We start from the raw sequence: 22732 nt of genomic DNA on the forward strand, positions 1-22732 counted from the left end.
AAGTCCACATGTTTAATTACTAGCTAAAGCTTCTCTTCTCTTCAGAAGGCCTCACACATATGTCACTTTTTGACTCCTTTCAATCAGAATGGAAACTGCAACTTACAAAATAAATAAGACAAATGGGCTTTTCCACCAATGTTCTTTTGGTGATAGGGCATGTCAGTGCTAAAGCAGCACTAAAACAAAGAACCTGGGACATAGAACTTCAAGAGCATGTGAGCCAGTCAGGCAAATACAGTGTTGTTACTAATAATGCCTTTATAGTATCTTCATATTTGACGAGCAGAATGTCAACAAAGACCAGAAGAGCCTTCACATTAGCGAGACAATGTTTTGCCCTCTAAGCTCATGGAGGGAAGATTTCAACATATATCTTGGATTGCTGTGTCCATGTAATGATGGCCAAGTGGAAACTGTAGGTCATATCTTATTGTACTGTCTTTTCTATAGAGATCTGCGCACCAACCTCCTGAGCCCAATCATTCTCAGATATCCAAGGAGACCTGATGAATTTTACATCAAGCTACTTCTTTCCGATCAAGACTCCCTTATTACATGCTCTGCAGCAAATTTTGTGCAGCAGCAATGGTACAGCGCTCCCTTGTAGTCTCCTGAGTTCACAGGTTGACTGGTTTTAGCATGAGGGTGGTTTATGTTGTGGTCTCAACCGAAGGGAGGAAAAATTTTGCAGATCTTTAAAAATATGTAGGAATGACTCCCTATAACCCAAAGACCCTGTCCAAACCAGTTTGCCCTAGACGATCCAATGGTTCAAAGGATAGCTATTAACATGCGGTATTTGATTCTCCCCATATTTTACAACCAGTACACAATTATTTGTTGTACAGTTTTCAAATTACGATTTGTATATTTTAACCATATAATATCTTTTATGAACTGGCTGTACACTTTTTAATTGCATATTTTATATTTTAACCACATAATATGTTTTATGAACTGACTGTACATTTTGAAACCATATTTTATATACTGTATTTTAGCCACATAATATGTTTTATGAATTGGTTGTATATTTTTAAAGTGCATTTTTTATATTTAAGCCATAAATATGTTTTATGAGCTGGTCACTCGACCGTAATAAATAAATTCAATTCAAAAATAGTCAGTCATGGCTTTTATCCTACTATAATTTTATAGTGTAAGCCATTCTGGAAGCTGGGTACTAAATAGTACAGTATCAGTATTAGTAATGATATAATTTGACACATATATAATTTGTCCATATCAGGAAAAACACGTTTTGTACAAGCAAGCCATAATTTGCTTCCAAGGTAGACTTAGGAGTACAGTGCAAAATGCTGTTTGCAGTTCTGAGTTAGAGAGTAACTGTAGTCTTTTTCAGTTGTTACTTGGTTGTTATCTGTGGAGTTAGTGAAGAGTGACTGGTCCCTCTCACCCCCATATCACTTTTTCCACATGGAAATCAGGTATCTTGTTTGTGTATAGTGTGTTGATAGGGACTGGATAGTTAAATTCATATGGTTTTGTTCAGTTGTTTTCAAACAATGAAATAATTGCTATATCAAAGAAGAAGACAGAGGAAATATACCATGCTGACTCTGACATGGCTTGGGTCTTGTATCTGAACTAGAAATGACATGAGTATTTCTGTATAGGTATATCTGAACCAATTGGCTTATAATGTCTCTGGATATATTTGTAAGTGTTACTAATATTTTTATGAATAGTGTAACACATTACATTTCTGAACAGTTTTCCCCCTAGAAATGCATTAATTGCAGTTCTTACATTAATTGTCAACTAGAAAAGATAAAGATTTACGTTATGAATTGTAGCATTTATGTCTGATTAAATAGAGTCAAGAATGAAGGAATTATAAATCTTCAGTAATGCACAAAGTCAGGGCATGTTGGCCATGATAAAACCAAAACATGTTGGCCGAGAAAAAACAGAGAAGTGAATTTTCACTACAGTATTTTTAAAATTCCTTTACATTGCTTTGTCCTTCAGTCAGTGGATATGGGGTTAAGATTGCACTGTGAGATCACAAAAACTCATAGAATAAATTGTATCATTATAAACTAAATAAGTAATTTTGCTTTTGACTAGAGTTTCTGCAGGAAGTTGAACTTAAACTCAGCTGTCCAAAGCGACTGAGACTTCACATCAAGCAGGACCCTTGGAATCTTCCCAATAGTGTACGAAACCTTTCCCAAAACATCAAGAAATTCACTGAAGGTTGGTAACCCCTATGTAATAAGTAGCCTTGTTCTGAGGTAGAGTTCACAGAATGTAAAGAAGTTTGTGGGGAGTAATAGAGATTTTGAAAGTACAGCATATTTCTTATTGTCGTAGTTGTTAGGTCAGTGAAATTTTTTATTTTCTTCCAGAATGATCCAAGCTATAGTTGAGAAGTTCCTCCTGTCTTTATGTAACTATATAAGTGGACTGAGTTTCTGCAGTGCTATTTGCATCTACCTTGTTGAAATTCTGTTCCTACTGAACTCCAGGCAGATGTTTAAAATGGAAACTAGAACAGGCCAGTAGTGAAGAGTGAAGTATTTATTTGTTTATTAAAAATAGAGATAGAGAATACTTAGAAGTGATTTGTCATTCCCAGGGACTGTGTAGCTAGCCCAAGGCCACATAGGCTGCCCCTTCTGGGATGCACAGTGGGGGAACTGAACTCTCAACCTCTGGCTCCATAGCCAGATACTTAACTTATACGGTTGTTTGGTTAATCAACAAATAGTACATATTGATGCTTTATTATTGAACATGTAGATTGAGATTTAATGAATCCGTGGACATGAATCCCCATAAAAGTATAAATTAGAAGACTGGTGTTGACGTTGATTAGAAAATAGCTGTTGAAGCCAGTGGGGAAAGATGCAAAAATAAAAATTGAATCTGAATCCAAATAATAAGCTATATTTTTTTTCAGAGACAAAAGCAAGGATCCTTTTGGCTCTTCTACAATATACAGGTAATTTTAACATCAACTTCAGTATTATTCAGAGTAGTTGAGTGCTCCATACATTTTCCATCTTACATTATTATGAAATCGTTAAACATGGAAGAAAATGCAGTGTAGGAATTGACTGACCAGAATCCAGTGAACTGCATTCATTGAATGTGATTCCTCTCAACTGTCTGATATGAGGCAATGTCAAGGAATATAGTATATGAGGGGAATCCTAGGTATGACAAGATAAATTGTAAAAAAGGACAGCAAAAAAGCAGTTTAAAGAGAAGGAATGTGGAGACCTGAAAAAGCCTTTATAAAATATTGAATCAGCTTTGTAAGATACGTACATGAAATACATTGTAAACTAATGCTTCATCCCATACCTCTGAGTAAGCCATATTAAACTTAAAGGGAATAATTTCTGAACAGGCATGTCTGTGATTGCAATGCAAATTGTAGGAATAAGATAATGCAGAAATGTGAGTAAGCCACAGATCCTTGTGTACGTATTTTACAATCAAGCTTACTGACCTTATCTGTTTTTCTCCTTTGTTATGCCTTTCACAGATAGTGAGATACAACTTAGGCGAGACATGGTCTTCTGCCAGAGTCTAGTGGCTACAGTTTGTGCTTTTTCAGAGCAGTTAATGGCTGCTTTAAATCAGATGTTTGATAACAGCAAGGAGTGTGAAATAGAGACTCAAGAGGCCAGCAGAAGATGGTTGGAACAGATTTCTGATGCAGGTGTCCTCCTTTATTTCCAGTCCCTCTTGTCACCCAACATGGTGAGAATTTCTGTGCATGCTTGTTTCACTCTGTGCAATATTCTTACTGTCCTGTTTCCTAAATAGAATCAACCTTTGTTAAAAAGGATGAGAGTTTTCTAAATGTGTGAGAACTTGCTGAGTTTAATTCAGATACTCCATATTACAGTTTCTCTAGGAAACTGACCAATTAAAAACATGTTGGCTAACAATGCAAAGGATCTGATGCATTACTTTTCTGACTTGAATTAATAACTTTTAGTTTCTTTTGGAAGCTGAGACTTGCCTGTTAGTTCATAGCAATATATAAAATACTTCCTTCACCTACTCTTGTTTTTCTTCCTTAGGGGTTGCCAAGGCAAAAGTTTGGGCTAACAATAAAAGCCACAGCTGATCAGTGTTGAAACTTACAGATAGAACATCTCTAAGCTCTAATAGCTATACCATAACAGTGCCATTCCATTAAACTGCATAGCTGTTCCTGTCTAGAGTCTTTATATATGTTTTTGTCCCCATTCATGCTTTCTCCATGGCTTATGCTTTTTTTCACCTCAATGTTTCTGTTACCCACAGGGTTGGATCCGGAGTCAGACACAACTGGACTAAATGTTAAGGGGAACCTTTACCTTTTTATTGGCTAAAACCCTATTGTCTAGTGTGACCCAAGTTATTACTTTTCCTTCCTGGTAAAGAAACTGTCCCTGCTGTGAGCCTTCAGGGCATGTGTGCATCCTGGTTTGATACATGCACATGTGCACCTGAATAATTGCCATGGGAATGCTTTGTTTACCAGGGAGGAACAGACTGAGTTGCAATTTGGTTTACGTTAAGCAATAGGATTTTGGCCATTATGTCTTACGTGTCCTGCTTTTTGAAACAGTAGCAGTTCCACTCATTTCCTCTAGCCACATTTGGCCATGCTCAGGCTTTCTAGCATTTCTTTACTTTTTTCCCACCAGCTCATGTTACCACTTCTCTAAATACTGTGAATTTTTGCCCTCTGTGATTTCTCTCTTTTGATCTCAGTTGTCTGTCTCTCCTGTCCACAAACCTCATTCTCCATTGTTCTATTTTCAGGTTCAGTTTGGGCCTTCAGCACCCAAATATTCATGAGAAATTGTAAGGCTCAGAATGTTGGGGCAGTTCACAATGTGGAAATGACAGGCAGTGCACTTTCTGTACCCTGAATGCCTCCCCTTTGAAGCAGCTGTATTTGGAGCAGTGCTGTGGGCATTACAGCACTCCTAAATGCACTAGCTTGTAACATGAAATTATTCCCTTTTATAATTGACTACTGCCCTAACTCCTAGCATATGTTAAATTATTTTTAGTAAGCATATTCTCTTGAAACTGCAATAAAACTGTGCAAATAAATGTTAAGAGGGTAGTGGTTCACTTCATATCCATTTGCCCTCTCTTCTCACCTGCTTCTTCTGTACTTACTGATTGCTTATTGATTCCTAGAACATGTTGCCACCATCTGTAAACTCCGAAATACACCAGCATACTACAGGAACTGCTAGCTTTCACTTACTGTCCTTTCTGTTCAGTATCATAGTTGGTTCATTGTATAGTAATAAAAGTACAACCAGTTTAGTCCTTCACTTTCTGTATATGTGATGGTGGTAAAGAGGACAGACTTTGGATAGTCCTTTATCAAAAGCTTATAGATCCACTGGATTTCGACAACTTGCAGCAGCAGGGAGGGAGATGTCCTGTATATCAATGTTTTTGTGTATTGGTTGTGGGGAATATGCCTGCTTTTGTTTGTAAGCAACTGGTTGGCTATTATATTAACAGAATGCTGGTTTTCTGTCTTACTCAATTTGACTCTTCTGGCATAACTAACTTGGAAATAAGGTTTAATTAAATGGCAAGCTGTTGGACAGATTTCTTAAACATACCTTTTCCCACAACCTGTTCTAGCAAGCCATAATCACTGTCAATGGGCAATATCTTTTATTGATTTTATAGCTCCAGAGGTTCAATGTGCTTCCTGATAGTTCAACTTCTTTTTGTCACATTCCTGACAAAATGTGACAAATGCTCTTACCTTCTCCACCTGCCACTCTTCTTTCTTCCCAGAAGCATTTCTGCTCTGTTGCTCTTCCAGAAGAGTGGACTTGGGCTGTGACTACACAGCAAGAAAAAATGCAAATAGATCTGCTGTGAAGTCCATGTTTCCATGGGTGAATTTGCTTTAGCCAGGCACACAGGAGTCAGTAGAAAAGAGGAAGAAATTAGCAATCACCCTCATTTGAACCTTGTTTAAGTAACTCTTCTGAAGTTGTTCAGATTTATAGGAGGCACAACTACCTTAATAGGCTGCAAAGAACTGCTCATAAGCCATTTCCCTCTCACGCTCTGCAGATTCCTTGCTCTTTTTCCTCTTTGGTTTCCTAGGTGCCCTAAAACAACAGCACTAAGCCTTTTAAAAAGCAAAGAAATAGAGTGGGAAGGGTAGAGGAAAACAATGAATTTGAAGGAAAATTGTGTTTTCTTATGGATGGACTAAAGGTCTCACTTTAAAAACAGAATAAAAGCAATTTAAAATACCCTCTTCTCTATTTATTATTTTAAGACTTGCTCCCTCTTCAGTGTTTGGTAATGACATATGCTTTCTGCATCAGCACATGCAGTTACACCATCTGAACTGATGTGAATGCATTTGCTGTCAAAAAAGTAGAAGCCCCAGAAGCAGAGGAAAAAACTATGGATGGGGGACAGGACTCTGATTTGTATGTTGTATAATCAGTGGAAAATAAAGCAAATCTGACCACCCAAATCCCAAAGCTTTTTCCACATTTGTCAATGCTCCTTCAACATTATCCAGAAATGCTTCATTTTCCCTCATGAGCTGAATTGTGGCGATAAAGGCTTCAAGGTGCTCTAACCTCTCTTCTAATAGGACTACCGGCTTGCACTTGCAGCACCCTATATGCTCAGGAGGAAGGCAAGCATGTGAAAGATTTGCAGGTTGCTACAGCTGCTCCTTTAATGTCTATTCATGTTTCTTGTCCTAGGCAGACAGTGACACAGCACTGTGGAAGTCCTCTGTCAAACACCTGTGTTTATTCACTCTAGTCATGAGTGTAACTAGAGATGGCCAGCTGCCTTCTGTTCCCCCTGAAATCAGTGATCGATGTCTTATCAGCACATTTCCACTCATCTGTAACTCCTCCCCAGCACCATGTGCTTGGAGCAGATCTCGTGGCTGCAATCATACAAACAGCAAGAACATACAGTCTCACTTAAGCCAACAAATATAATCTCTCTTGTCTTTTCTTCCAACCTCACACAAAACACCTCTGTTAGTCACCCTGTTAATGAGCTTTTAGTCATATGCTACTAGCATTTCTGAGTGCACCTATGAACTTTAGAGAATGAACCCTGGAAGATCCCATGCAAGTGGAGCATGTCCATTAGTGGACAACAGATTGAGGGCCCATTGCACATATCAACGACAAAATGTTCTCTATTCATTTTTAATGCTTCTCGCTGTGAAGAGATTACATACAATATGTTCATTTCCAAAGATATAATAGGGCTAGTCTGTTGTAGCAAAAATAGCTTTGTAGCATCCCAAAGAAATGATTAAGGCACAATCTTTTATAAGCCACAGCCAAATCTTTGAGATGCCATAAGATTCTTCTTTGCTTTTAGAAATCAAAAGAGTTAATGTGAATGTATAAAGTGAACCAGTGCTCCTTTTCAATTAGTTAGACTTTCTTGCTAAATCAGTTGTATCGGTAGAAAAGTGGGCTTTGCTTAAATTAATTTAAAAATAAGGGGGACAGAGCAGCTTATTAGGCTGTGATATTTTGGTGCCAAAATAGAGGATGAAGATAATGCAGTGTTACTATCAGGAACAGAATTATTTAGACGCTCTAGAGATACAGAAATGTGAACGGACTACAATTAGAGCACTGACAACTGATCTGTTGCAAAAAAAATATGTATCTCTGCTTGATAAAATGTTGACTCAGCTCACAGCACAGAAAGAGATTCCTGAGGAATTAAATCACACACTGGACTGATAACTGACCTGAATGACAGATATGACAGAGATAGGGCTGGAGGCAGCAAGAGTTTTATTATCAAATGAAGAACTTGTGTAAAAGGGGCAACGTGCGGAAGAACAGATGACTCCTGATAAATTTCAGGAATAAGACAGTCCTGATAGTCCTGATGGTTAAACTCTCAAAATTCATAGTTAAGATGTTTCTCCTCCTTCTCCTCCTTTATCATGAATGAAACTGATGAAAAAGACTTTTTACAGAGCATTTTACATTTCTATATTTCAGAGCATTCCAATAATTCTTAACACAACTAGAATCTTATCTGAGTGAGTTAGCAGCCAGTATAATAGGGAACGGGACTTTGAATTATCAAGAGGAAATTAGAGTATAGCACTGAATACTTTAAAGGACAGATTTTGGAGGAAAGTTTAGTTATAAGCACCCACATGAGCAAACTGTAAAATCTGCATGCAGCTGAAATATCTCTTTTACTAGGTTAATTGTCTAATACCTGGAAAATTCAGGTACACAGTCTGCAGGTTTATCCAATACACATAATAGTATTTAGTGTTATTCCTGACTTTTGTACTGCATACTAAGCGAGAGCTGAGGGTTGTTATTCTCTCTGGAACTTTTAAGAAGGAGATGGGTTTGGACTGAAGTTAATTGGGCCAGAGGATATTGAAAGTTTAATGGCTAATTTAAAAATCAATAAAAGTGACATTAAAAGTGATGTAGTGCTGCTCTGTTAATAGTAGTTAGGCTTCTCTTGTCAGTTCTTCTTTGTCAGTTGTGTTAACAGAAAATACGTTTAAACTTTAAACAGTAGAGAAAAAAGAAAATCACTAAGTCATCATTTTCAGAGAAACTGTTCTGGGATCCAGTCTGTGTTGTTTGAGAAAATATCATTTCTATTCGGTATGCTGCTTGGTTATAAGAAAAGGAAAGCACCAGAAATATAATCACTCAGAATCAGATTCTTTGACTTATATTGTACCTGCTGTGCATCCTTACCCTATGGTAAAGTATGGTTCCAAGTGAATGGTTCCATTTTTAACAAAGATGAAATAAAATATATTGAGATATTAGCCACAATAATGCAGATACACATTTTCAAAGTTCTAAACAGCATTTCCAAGTGTACTCATTTGCATGAACAATGACTACAGCTCTCTGTGATTAAATGCCAGAGTCAACATGGGAAACAGTAAATGAATTTACTATGTTCAGTGTATTTCACCGTTGCTAATAATCTTCTTTTGATAGGAGATAGAATTGAAATTTGATACAAACCGAATAATTTCAGTTGCTAATTAGTTGAAACAGGATGTGACCATCTGCACTTAATATAATCATATATTTCAGTTTAAAGCAAATTGGTGTATATATATATACGTATATATATTTTTCAGATGGATGAACAAGCTATGCTAGAAGATACATTGGTTGCATTATTTGACCTGGAGAAAGTTACATTTTATTTTAAACAATCTGAACAAAAGCCTCTGGTTGCAAGTGAGTACTGTAAAGTGTATTTTGGTTACTTCAATTTTTAACTTAATTTTTTTCTCATTTACCTCCTATGTAAGCAACTAGGCATAGCATACAAGGAACTATTGGGGATTTTATATTTCTTGAAGACACTGTTGGCAGCAATAAGGCTTAATACATTTCCAGTTTCCTAACCATTGCTTGGAAGCAGTTGAGCACTCTCATTCAGAAGTGGGTTATGTCCAGGGGGTAGGGGGCCACCCAAAGTTTGGAATCACTGCTCTAAGCAGTACATCGCAATGGCTTTCTCCTTTTCTCTTTTTCTCATTTATGATACTTGCAGCAAAAATACTGGTCTTAGATAACATGTTATTATTTCTATTATTATTTTTAGATATGCCAATTACTTATCAAGCAGAAGGAAGTCGTCAAGCTCTGAAAGTTTACTTTTATCTTGATAGTTACAATTTTGAACAACTTCCTCAAAGGCTGCAGAATGGTGGAGGTTTTAAAATTTATCCAGTCCTGTTTGCACAAGGTAAAGTATTTATTCTAAAATTATTTTAGTACTTAAGAAGAATAAAGCATAACTAGCAGTATCTTTAGCCTTGTCTATGTTTTTGAATATATTTTGTTAGGAAGCCACATGTGATGCTCATGTACTAATTCTGTAAATGTACTTAATCTTCCATTCACCTACATCACATGTTACAGAAAGTGCAACATGAGAGCTTGATGTGAATTTAATGAAATATGTCTAATTTTAATAGCTTTTAAATTTAAATTCAATTGTAATATATTTTTAGATACTGTTTTACCAATTTGTATTCATCGGATGCACACTCCGCAGAAAAGCCAAAATGTAAAGGAAAAAATTAATGTAAATGCTCAAATCCAGTAATTGATATGGATGAGTCTCAAAATCTTTGTATGTCTGTATACACTGGCTAAAATGTGGTAGCTTTTTAAATGAGGATTGGAGGCAAATGGCATAGTTGACAATTGGAAAGTACTTGTTGCAATTCTTGAGCACAGGCCAAGCCAGCAGGTAACTGCAGTTGCAGAATTGCAGTGGCAGCTGTTAATTGCCATCACTTAATTGCCATCTGGACGTGAGAGAATGTTACACCATTTACTTCTGGCTGCATAGATATGCAACAGAATTTCAGCCAGTGGGATCATTATCCATATCCACTGAACTAGCTAGATTCAGTTTGTACAATTATGGACATTCCTGTCTAAGTCTGTGACTACAGCTAGATTTGAAATCATTATTTGTTCTGTTGTTGTTGTTTTAACTTTTATTTAAATATAAATAGCAGAGGCTCTTTATACTGACCCTTGGGCACCTGTTTCTTGTTGGCATGACTTTTTACATCTCCTCTGTAATTTATTGTCACACATCAGTTATTAATTAATATAGGGGTTTGTGCTGATAATTTGACCCCTGCTCTTAATTACCTTAATTATGCAGAAGCAAATCTAAGGATTCTAGAAACACTCAAGTGGATTGTGCATTGAATGCATTATTCATTGACTAGTAATTTAAATAATTTCTTCTGTAATTACTATTCAGCCTACAGTCATGGCTGTGAACCCACAAGCTGTTTTGAACAAAATCTTGTTTATTGGGTTCATTTTAAATTGTTCCCTAGGGCTTCTGAACTTTATACTTATATTTATTATCAAAGTGACATTGTACCTAACTGAAATATCTTTTAATTAATATGTTCGTTCTCTCAAGTGTCAGCTATCACATTCCCACTTAAGCGTTATAGTGATATTATTCATTTAATATATTCTTATTTTATTAGTTCCAGATTTGCATACATTCTTGTTAAATTACTAGTGGCGGGCTCAAGAGTTAACGTTACAGTTCTGTACATGGTTCTCGCATAATTGTACCACTCCCTCATGTTTGCTGGAGTGATTGGTTAGAGTTTTGTGTTGTTTGTGTTCTACTGCCAGACGGGTGCCACTGGAATAGGAGCTCTGCCAGAGAAGACACCCCTGCTACGGCTGGGTAGAAAGGGAAATTACTTCTTCTTGGAAAGCTCCAAATGTAGGATTGGGAGTGGGGAGGAGGTAAAGAGTGAATTTGTACAGAAGAGTCCGTCTTGATTCCAAAACTTCTTTGGTTCTTCAAAGAAGCTTGATCCAGGCTTATTTGCTATGCCAACTTCATAGCTGATAGGTAGTCTTCCACTCATTGCTGTCCAATGTGATTAGGGGGATTGTGAATATTTAAAAACTCTGACAAAGCCATTCCCTGCTGTGACACACATTCTGCCTTTGTCTCTGTGAGATGGCATTGCTGCCAATCTATTATTCCATTTCTCTGCAGTCCCACTTACAATTGCTTTGCCCATTGGAAGTGTAGCAAATGTTGCCAATTCTAAAGAAACTGTTATAGCTGTAATTACAATGCTCATTGGATATAAAACTAATATTCCATTTTAGTGCTAGTCACAATCAGTAATTATTTGTCCTGCTGTTTAGTCTGCTGCAGGGACAGTTTGATTCACTTTTTTTCTGGCAGTCACACAGCAGAATCACTGGAACAAACCAAACCACCCCCAGAACAGCCCTTCTCACACCTTTTTGAGACCTTATCAGGAGCTTGTATTTTTTTTGGTGGTGTAGGTAGGTAGGATCACTCTGGTTTGGTCCATTTTCAGCCTTCAGACTAACCAAAGAAAATATTAGTTTTCTTTTCTTTTTTTTAAAGTGATGCAGCATCTTAGTGATATCAGGGATGTGATGGTGCTGCGGGTTAAACTGCAGAAGCCTCTGTGCTGCAAGGTTGGAAGACCAGCAGTCGTAAGATCGAATCCATGTGAGGGAGTGAGCTCCCGTTGCTTTTCCCAGTTCCTGCCAACCTAGCAGTTCAAAAGCATGCAAATGCAAGTAGATAAATAGGCACCACCATGGTGGGAAGGTAATGGCGTTCCGTGTCTAGTCATGCTGGCCACGTGACCACGGAAACTGTCTACGGACAAACGCTGGCTCTACGGCTTGGAAACGGGAATGAGCACTGCCCCCTAGAGTTGGACACGACTGGGCTAAATGTCAAGGCGGAACTTTTATCTTTACTGGGAAAAACAATTCCTCTCCTCCAAGGAGCAGAGGAAGTGTTCAGTTGGCTGATATCCTGAAGTGGCTCAGTTATTAAGCCACTTCAGGATATCAGAAGGAGCCAGATCAAATAGGATTGCTTGAGGCTCCAATATGCCACTTGGATGTGAGGACTGCACCAAATAGCATAACCCTAACCCTAAGCCTAACCCAACCCCAAGTAACCCTATTTAGCCCACACCAGCTCACTTCAAAAGAGCATGTGTAGATGAGCCCATGCTTTGTATCCTGAAAAGTTGTCATAGAACCCTGCCAGCAAACAGAGCAAATAAAGAGTATGCTTCCTTAATGTGTCATTTAAAATGTGAAAAAAAAGGACAATGTAATAGCCTGCAATATTCAGAAAATATTTTCTTAGAATCAGTTTACAGCAATGATTTAATTTCATAACCATACCATGTATAAACCTAGGTTATGTATATTTAGAGTAAAATATGTGAGATATATTTGAATGAGGTGAGTGGGAAGTACTATTGTTGAATGCTTTATATGGCTTTCTCTTTTCCATTCTTTTGCAGCCCTAGAAAGCATGGAAGGCTATTATTACAGGGACAGTGTATCAGTAGAAGAATTTCAAGCCCAAATTAATGCAGCTTCACTGGAAAAAGTAAAACAGTATAACCAGAAACTCAGGTAAATAACTGACAATCAAAATCCATTCTATCCCAGTGCAAAAATTTGATTCATGATCCTAAAATAATATATAGTTGAATATTGTGGTGGATGTTTGTTAGTATTCTAATATTAATACCAAAATATGAATCACTGTGAATCTACTATGAATCTACTAGTTGCTGCTCAGTGAATTAGTTAAATATGCATATACAAACATAAGTCAGTTGATTCGTCCTTGTTCTGTGTTGGTTTCCCTGTGCTGAATATTAGGTAGTAAACAATATGGAGAAGTGATTGGTCCTGTGGTACTCTATAAAGCATCACTCACATTGATAGCATTGAATAAATAAATGCCACTGGGTCAGTCAGTATATAACAAGCATGCACACAGAAGCAGTAGCACCACCACTATCTATGATAACCAGTACAGGATACGAAATAATCTGTGCCACTTCCAGGGCCTTGTAAGACTTCTCTGATTAGTTTGCTTTGCTTGGTAGTAGATTCCTTAAAAAACATTTATAATAGTTTATTTAAGAATTTGGCACTCACACAGAATTGAAAAAATTCTTTAGTACACTTGTAAAAATATATGTCTTCCACTGTAATTGCAAGAGGACTTGTTTTTCTGGTATACTTCAGTGAGTTGGAGATCCTGGCTCTGGAAATTTGAATCTCCATTGTCTTCAGGGAGGTGAGCCAGTTGAGATAACCTAGAGTGTATGTGGCTGATGGGGTTATATCACTGCTGCCTCTGCAGCCTCGGGCAAGTTGCATGCTGCCAGAGCATCACAAGAAGTAGGGACTAGTAAATCACTTTTTTGAGCACTTTGTACATAGAAAACCTAGTAAGCAAGAACTAGAACTTATTTGGTCCTTGCATAGTATAATTAATTAGATTCAAGTTAAAGGGGATAAAATGGTAGCTTTCAGTTTTATAAAATAAAATAAAATCTATTGCATTTTTAAAATTCTAAAGCACATGGAAAAGGTGTTAATATTTCACGCTTGTCACTTTGATTAGAAAATATTGCTTTATTTCAGGCATTGGGCCAAGTTTTCCATTAGCTTTATTCATCAAATTTTATTAGGGTCCTAAACAAGCATTTAGTAATAAAGTGAAGTGCTTTGGGAATTTGTATGCTGTCTTCAATTTGCCATGTTCTCAGAAATACCAAGGATAATTTCATGAAAAGCTATGCAAGTGTCATGTTTCCATATTCTCTGGAAGTGTTAGCTAATTATTAGAGAAAGTACTTAGTTTCTAGATAAATTACATTCTGAAAATCACATTGGTGTTTGGGCAGAATAATTTTATTCTAGCATTATGCTGGAATGGGAAATGCATTATTGCTGTACTGTACTGGCTCAATATCTCCTGTACCCATTGTGTGCTTGTCCCAAAGGGAGGTTAAAACTAAAAATGCCATTAAAGTGGGAAGATGGCACATGTGCTCCCACTGTCACTAGCAACCAGTGACAGCTATTCAGAGACTATGCGGGGAATGCTCACATGCTGCCCACAATTGGAGAGAACTAATGGGCTCACAGTAGGAGGAACACACTTTGAGGAAACCATATCGGTAATATTGCAGATGATGTGCTGAGGTGTACATTTCCACCAATGTGAGGTCTTCACAAAAATGCTACAGTTTCCCAACTACATCAGCTCTTATACAGTGGTGCCTCACTTAGCGATGTTAATTGGTGCAGCAAAAATCGCTGCTAAGCGATTTCATCGCTAAGCGATTTTAAAAAGCCCATAAAAATGCATTAAAACGTGTTTAATGCGTTCCTATGGGCTTAAAAACTAACATGCGAAAATCCTCCATTGTGGTGGCCATTTTTAGTGCCTCTAAAGCGAGGCAAAACAGCGGGCGGCCATTTTGTTACCCAGCGGCCATTTTGGAACCGACGATCAGCTGGCCGAAAATGGGGGCTTTGCGATGATCGCTTCCCTGCGATCATCGCAAAGCGAAATTTCCCCATAGGGGCCATCACAAAGCGATTGTTCTTGCAATGGCAAAAACTCCATCGCAAACCGATTTCATCGCTATATGGAGCAATTGCTGTGTGAGGCACGACTGTACTGCATTTATGTGTATACTCCTATATATTACATTTAACTTAAAATCAACACTTAAAGCTCCTTAGAGGTGAACAGGTTTAGAAAGAAGGGGAAAGTTATGCAGTTCTGTGCCTCTTTCTACATAGAGAAAGGCCATGAATTTTCATCCCAGAAGGTGTAGATGCCTGTAGTAATGGCCTTTTTGAGGTGACAACTGAGTCCTGAGCTGTCCTTACTCTTTCTGTGCGTTTCCCAATTAAGGAAACTGATAGAGGAGCAAAATGGATTTAATCACAGAGCCTGAAGAAATACTCTTGAGGATGAAGTTGAATCTGAAGCCAACTTTGTCATTCTTCCACCCTCCAATTACGGTGCAAGATGGGATGTGGGAGAGGAATTAATATAATGGAAGTGGTAGCCAGAGTTCACTTCAGCACTCTCCTTCTTTTCTGAGGTGCATGGTGGGAGGAGGATGCCTAAGGCCACATGGGCTGTTGTGATGGGCCAGATTTGAACCCCATTCTTTGGTTTAGAACCTGCTTTGTCAGATGCTTGAAATGATAGTTACCTGACAAAAATGCATAGAAAAATATTGCAATCGTTTGGATCAAAACATTTGGGCACTTCCTTTGTTTTTTGTTTTTGCAGTGGGTGCAACCCCTTGAGGGTCCTGGTGCTCAAAGGCTCAAAAGTGACCCCTAGTTCCCTGGAGTTTGCCCACCCTAGCATTAGGTGGTGCACTTATTTCACATATTTTGACATACTGTTATCTGTGCATCCTTAATGTTTTTCCTTAAAGAAAATTAGGACTGAAGTTCCTAATCTTAAATGTATATTAGCAAGCTAATTAGGTGTGGGCTGGATAGAACAACTGTTAGGTCGATAAACAGTTGGTTACAGAATCGTACTCAGATGACTCATCAATGGCTCCTTCCCACTCTAGGAGGAAGTAACAAGTAGGGTATCACAAGGCTCAGTTCTGGGCTCAATGTTCTTCAACATTTTTATTAATGACTTGAATAGAAGGATGCAAGTAATGCTTATCGAATTTGCAGATGACATAAAATTGGGTGGAATAGCTTATATCCTGGCAGACACAAACAAAATTCAAAAAGATCTTGATAGGCTTGAGCACTAGGCTGAAAACAGCAGAATAAAATGTAACCAGGATATATACAAAGTTCTACACCTAGGGGGAAAGAAACAAATGCTCAGTTACAAGATGCAAAATACTTGGCTCACCAATACTACAAATGAGAAGGATCTTGGAATTGTTATAGATCACAAGTTGGATATGAGCCAACAGTGCAATGTGGCTGGAAAAAAACAAACCCAGATGCTATATTAAGCTGTATGAACAGAAATATCGTCTCCAAGTCCCATGAAGTACCAATTCCCCTCTATCTGACATTCTTTAGGCCTCATCTAGAGTCTAGACTACTGTATCAAGTTCTGGACACCACACTTGAAGAAGAATGCTGACAAACTGGAACTCATTCAGAGGAGGGCAGTAAGGATGATCAGGGGACTAGAAGCCAAGTACTTTTCCAAAACTTGAAAACTTGTTATCCAGAGGAGGGACAGGGTCTGTTCTCTATCATCCCAGAGTACAGGACATGTAATAATGGGATAAAGTTAGAGGAAGCTAGATTCTGGTTGAATAACAGGAAAAATGTCTGAACTGTTAGAGCAGTACAACAGTGGAACCAAGTATCTCAAGAGGTAGTGGGTGCTCGAATGCTGGAGGCATTCAAGAGAAAAGTAAGACAACCATCTGTCAGGTATATTTTGACTTGCCTTCCTGCATTAGCAGATAGTTGGACTTGGTTGTGTTATAGGCCCCTTCCAACTCTATTATTCAGTGATTATAGAATCTCTTTAACGGTTGACATACTTTGGATACTTTTTTCCCTAGGGCATTTTACCTGGACAAGTCAAATCTTCCACCTAATTCAACATCAAAAGCTGCTTATATAGATAAGGTAAACTGCAATGTTTTTGTGTGTGATTTCAGCATCTGCAGATGACTCTGTCTTAGAGCAATATTCCAGTGCATGCTGTCTACAAGAAAATATTGTGGACACAGTACTTTACAGGGTTGAATTAATCATATGAAATAATAATCTGTAACTTTGGGACCGCAGAACTAAATACGTATACCTGGCACTGAAATGGTCTAAATTTATAGGGTGCACAAAGGATGCAATCAGATGGCTGCAAAGACATATGCCTAATTGCACCAGGAAGAGTCACTTCAATGGGAGTGATCTCTCTTAAAGCCATCCTTCCATCTACTAAGGAATTGGCTGCAAAAAAGTTGAAGCCCTTGGGAATGGATTGAGATTGGGCTGTAGTGCATTTCCCAGTCTGTTGTGTGATCACTGGGGGGAAAATTTACAATATAGCTTTAGGATCTTAGCTTATTAATTCATGTTCCTCAGCTCACTAAGTATCTAATCTTCCTGTTCAGAAATATTCTTCTGTTAATTCTCTTTAATTATTCAATTAATGGCCATCCCAAAGATGACAGCTTTATTCTTTTGTTATACAGTTGCTTAGGATCCAAACCAGCTGTGTGACTGCTACTTTATGCCATAGTCCTAAACATAAAGACAGAAAAGTAGTCTGAAGACAATCTGTACTCTGAATTTATTTTAAAAATAATTGTAGTTTGGTATCCCTTGAACTCATACTTCATTGTATTCACTGCCACAAAGAGAAGCAGTTCTGATATCAGCAAGTTTGTCACTTCCTTGCAGCTGATGCGGCCTATCAATTCTTTGGATGAACTTTATCGGCTGATGGCATCTTTCATAAGGTCTAAGCGCACAGCAGCCTGTGCTTACACAGCTTGCAGTGCCTCTGGAGTTGGACTGCTGTCAGTGTCTTCAGAACTTTGTAGCCGACTTGGAGCTTGCCATATCATCATGTGCAATAGTGGAGTACACCGGTATGAGACTTAAATTTTTTAAAAAACTGCAATCCCTGCAGGTCTGCATGTTTTAAAGTGGTTTTAAATGGTCATTTTAAACATTGGTATCTGTTAAATGTTTTAACAGTGTGTGTCATTCTGTTTTAATTGTGTTTTGTTATGCTGTTTATTTGATTACGAACACTTGTTTCACTGTTGCTGGAACTGACATGAAACACTGAACTGGCAGTTTGTGCTCATCTCTAATCATGAGTCATCTTGGGTCCCTACACTGGGAGAAAGGTGGCATATAACTAAATTAAACTAACTAACTAAATAGTTTCAAGAATTACGAGATCCTCAGATATGTTTGTTTAGTTTTGAATCTGTACACAGATTCCAAATCTTAGCCATTATCTCACTGAATAGCCTTAGGCAAGACATTTGTAGATGTGTAACAATCTAAGGAAAGAACAACACAGGAGACTATAATCCAGCATTCAACATTTTGAAATCCTATTATTCTGGCTTGGTCACTGCCATAAATGTGCCTTCAGAAATAAAGTTATATTGCTATCAGGGAAGTCAGTATAAAATTGCTGTTTTAAGAATCTCATTCACTTGTTCAATTTCCTGTTATTCTAATTGCTATTATTGTCCTCTCATTGTCATGGTCATTGTTAGGTTCAAGGAAAAAGATTTTAGATTTCTTGATTGACTGAACCATGTTCAATAAAATATCTTAATTATACAAATAGTGCAAGTAAAAGCCAAGCAAAACAAAACAAAACAACCTTTCTTGTTTTAAAAGTGTGCTGAACTGAGCCACCGGGAGAAAGCTTTTGATGTTTCTCTGTTAAGAGAAATTTTGCAGGAGTTGCTCTAACAAATTCTATTTTCAGTATTTTTCTACAATCTGATGCAATACTTTTAAGATTTATTGCATTGTTACATTAAAATCAGTCTCAAGCAGAGTAATCCCACTGAATAGTGGAACTTACAGAAGACTTGACTCATCAGATCCCCATTGATTCAGTGGGCCTACTCTAGTGCAACTTAATCAGCAAGGAGAATTTTTTTAAAAAATGTTTCATTTTCACTGGTGAGAATTAAATAAATGAGATTTTGAAATATGAAATACATCCCAGGCAAAGGCACTGGGAAAAAGCAGACTGATAAGAAAAAACAGGTTTTATTATATATAAGAAAGAATACAAGACTGTTTAGAAATCAAGCTAAAAGCAGAGTAGACTTGCAGAGCTCCTTCCATGAGATTGCTTAAAAAAAACAAAACACATGCAAGTGCCTTATGAATTCAGTTCTAGTCATAAGGAAATAAAGATGTTTTGTTACCTCATAGGTCATGTGTCTTTTTCAGTTTTTTCTTTGAAAACCTAACTTGCTTTCTATCTTTTTGCTCAAGAGATACTGGAGGGGTTATCTGAAGAAATGGGAGAGTATATCTACTACAATAATTGTTTTGCTTCTTTTTGCACATCTGATTTTCTCAGTTATTTTTTGAGGTTATATTTGTTCAAGTATTAATGGTTAATGCAGGGTAGGTATTGCTTTTGAACGACTAATCTGACATATAGTGTTCCTAGGAGGATGTCATTCTTAGAGGCAATCTTTTTTTGTCATTCATTTGCCTCCTACTGGACTGACATAATTATATACATCTTGTTGAATGGCACTGATGAAGAACTGAAGAGGAAGACTCCTAAATGAATATTCCTGGCAGTTTTAAGAATAGAAACTCAACCTTTTTGCATTTTATGTGAAACTTTGAGTGGTGTTGACTGTCTCATGAATGAAGAACTAATTTATTTAAAGGTCACTAATGAGTAAAATCCAACCAAGAGAACAGAATGACTAAATGGCAGATGGATAGGCTGGTAGGATGTTTATTATAAATGAGAAATTAAAGCCCAAATTTAATATTAAAGGGTCTTATTTTTAGAATAATACAGGCAGTCTCACAGCAGTTAATGAATTGATTATGAGCTGTTGAAATATCCTTGTGGTATGACCTGTTGAAGTTAATTACTTGAAGTTTCATTGATTTTAGTATGAGAGTTCCGTATGGACTTCACTTCTCACAACCGAAATAAACGGAGCTGAAAAATTATTAGTAAATTATTGGCATCCCCAGTAACAATGTATTTTTTAAATAGCAGTTCCTGTCCCACAAAATATCACTTTACAACACACAATTAATAATGTTTTTCCTATTTTGCAATTTCTTCTTTTAAAAAATGTATTTTAAAATACCTTCAAAAGTTATGAAAGTTCAGCTCACCAAATACTGAAGAGTAAATATTCCATGTTTTTTTTTCCAAATTGATACCAGTTTTATAATAAAACATTCTGTTTTGCTTTTAGTGAACAGTATTATGAGAGATATGGAAATATTATAGTCAGCCTATGTGGGTACATTGTGCCAGACTGTGTGGAAATATTGTCATCAGTTTTGTAACTGGATATCTCAGTAAGTTAGGTATCTGAGTGTGGAAGTCAGGGTTGTGCGTTTGATTTTATACTGTTTCTACTCGGAGTAGAGCTGGCCTGTGTGATCCTGGACAAGATGCACAATTCTGGGGTGCTCCCAGAAGGGAATGGTAAAGCACTTCTAAGTATTCTGTTCCCAAAAAACCCTGTGAAGGGTCACTGTAAGTTAGAAATGACTTGATGGCATGTAATGGTTATTATAACAGTACCTGAGCCAAAAAGCTGAACAAAGTATTTGACGGTAACATGGCAATTAGCAGTATTAAGAATTAAAAGGGAAATGTTAGAGGAACTCAAGTAGTCTATGGTAGAGTTCAAAGATACTCTTCAGATAGAAAAGCCTGTGAGTGTGGTAGTGTTAGAGGTCTATGGGAAATTATGAATTGTCAGAAAAATAATCAAGTTTTCATTTTCATTAAATATAAATTAATGTTCCAGCCATAGTAAACTTCAGTACAGATGGTAGATATAACTACACAATGTTTCGTGTATTCACCTCTCTTTAAAATTAATTCTTTCATTGTGATTCAAAGTGAGCTGTACTTAATAGCACTATTCAAAGATTTTTACTGTATTTTCATTCCAGTGTCCATGCTGATAGTTGAACTTTTGAATAGATAGCAGTTATATCCACTTTTGATTTTTATTGAAATGTATTTTCCACTTTTACATTAAAGTGACAAATCTTCTATCTGTTCTAGACAGACATGTGTAGCACAAGTATATCATCAGAACAAGATGACACCAGAAAGAAAATTAAACTCTGCTTTAACATTCACAAAGCTTTCTGTACAGAACATGTTTGCTATAATCTATGCAAATCGATCCCTTAGATTTACCATCAGTTGTTAAAATTAACATAATCCTAAAAGAAGGGAAAGCACAAAATGTTACCCTCCAGCAACAGAATAGAATTCTATTACAATAGAATTCAAGCTGTGGTTTCACTTCAGGGTAAACATGCAAAGTATGAGCAGATAAGAACACTGGACTTAGAACATCATCAGTGTTGTAGTTGATAAAATAAATTAGGTCTTAGATTTGTCCGATTTTGTATTGCAGTTGCACTCTGAGTGTCACTCTGGAGCAGGCTTTAATTCTCGCTCGTAGTCATGGCTTACCTCCTCGCTACATCCTGCAAGCTACAGATGTGATGCGCAAACAAGTAAGCAATGTGGTGTAGATGGGTGTTTGTGTAGGGCTAGCATTCTGATCGACAGCTACAGCTACTCCAGATGCACACCAGTTTCTTGCTTAGCTTTAATGGCATAGACACTCCCTGAAGTGAATGGAGAAGTATTTTTAAGTGTGATGGTTCTGTGTACATTTCATGCCTGAAAAGCTGGACTGGAGTTGTGTTTTTTTAAATTCACAGCAGGATACCAAAACCAATGTTTTCTTACTCTTGAGAAAAGGGGGGGGGATATACATAGCATTGAATGAATTCTAACAACTACTTAATTTCTTTTTTCTTTTTGGTTAATGATGGGATATATTGGCTTGTATATTAGTAGTATATTAACATCCTAAAACTATTGGAGTTAATTAAGAATCAGCATACAAATATTTGAAGTATATGAATCAATGCAACTGTTATTTACACACAATAGGAATATTCCGTTCATAAAATTCTCTGTTTTTATGGACTTGCAGCTTTATGTTTTAAAAATATTAGTCCATAAAAAGAAAACCAATGCATCAAAACTATTAAAATATATTGATTAAATATTCTTTCTTTTTGTTAAGATTTTCCTCCTTTTATTAAGCAAATTATGCACTATAATAATGAGTTTCTGCATAGAAAGCTGTGTTATTTGCTTTAAACAAAATCTATTACCTGAAAAAAAAATTTCAAATGAAAATTGCAGCATGGGGACTCTGTTTTCTCTTTTCATTAATTCCACTGTAGATTTATAGGGGTGTGTTTCCATTTATTCCACTGTCTGTTTTCTACACTTTGGGGTCTGAATCCTGCACCATAGAAAATATCAACTCCGTCAAGGTTATATGATACTCAGAAATTCATGTTTTAACATTTTAAATACAGGATAGTATGCAACAATAAAAAAATTAATACATGCTTGGGGCAGTTCAAGCTTCATGAGTATTCACAGGAAAAACATAAACCCCGAAGCAAAAATGGAGGTCTACCTTAAACGTTCCCTTCTGTTCTCAGCTGCCCTCTTCCCTGTGCTTTTCCAGATGCCATAGGTAAACATTTTGAATGTGTCAGTTTCTTAAAACAAGAAAATGGCATGTTTTTAACAA

At 37.0% G+C, this 22732-nt stretch overlaps 1 protein-coding gene across 2 annotated transcripts in view; it reads left to right on the forward strand.

Annotated features, from left to right (window-relative positions):
* The window catches only part of PREX2 (phosphatidylinositol-3,4,5-trisphosphate dependent Rac exchange factor 2), a 148355-nt gene that overhangs the window by 120007 nt on the left and 5616 nt on the right, over positions 1 to 22732 (forward strand). The window contains exons 30-38 of one of the 2 annotated variants that reach the window (XM_020812432.3): positions 2095 to 2223; positions 2930 to 2971; positions 3521 to 3738; positions 9149 to 9251; positions 9622 to 9765; positions 12881 to 12995; positions 16961 to 17027; positions 17805 to 17995; positions 21527 to 21629. In XM_020812432.3, coding sequence (XP_020668091.3) covers positions 2095 to 2223; positions 2930 to 2971; positions 3521 to 3738; positions 9149 to 9251; positions 9622 to 9765; positions 12881 to 12995; positions 16961 to 17027; positions 17805 to 17995; positions 21527 to 21629 — 1112 coding nt within the window. Of the gene's footprint in view, positions 1 to 2094; positions 2224 to 2929; positions 2972 to 3520; positions 3739 to 9148; positions 9252 to 9621; positions 9766 to 12880; positions 12996 to 16960; positions 17028 to 17804; positions 17996 to 21526; positions 21630 to 22732 lie in introns of those variants that run through there. The other variant, XR_012086917.2, reaches the window with a different exon arrangement.

The sequence above is a fragment of the Pogona vitticeps genome, chromosome 4, assembly GCF_051106095.1.
Source record: "Pogona vitticeps strain Pit_001003342236 chromosome 4, PviZW2.1, whole genome shotgun sequence".
Taxonomy (NCBI): Eukaryota; Metazoa; Chordata; class Lepidosauria; order Squamata; family Agamidae; genus Pogona; species Pogona vitticeps.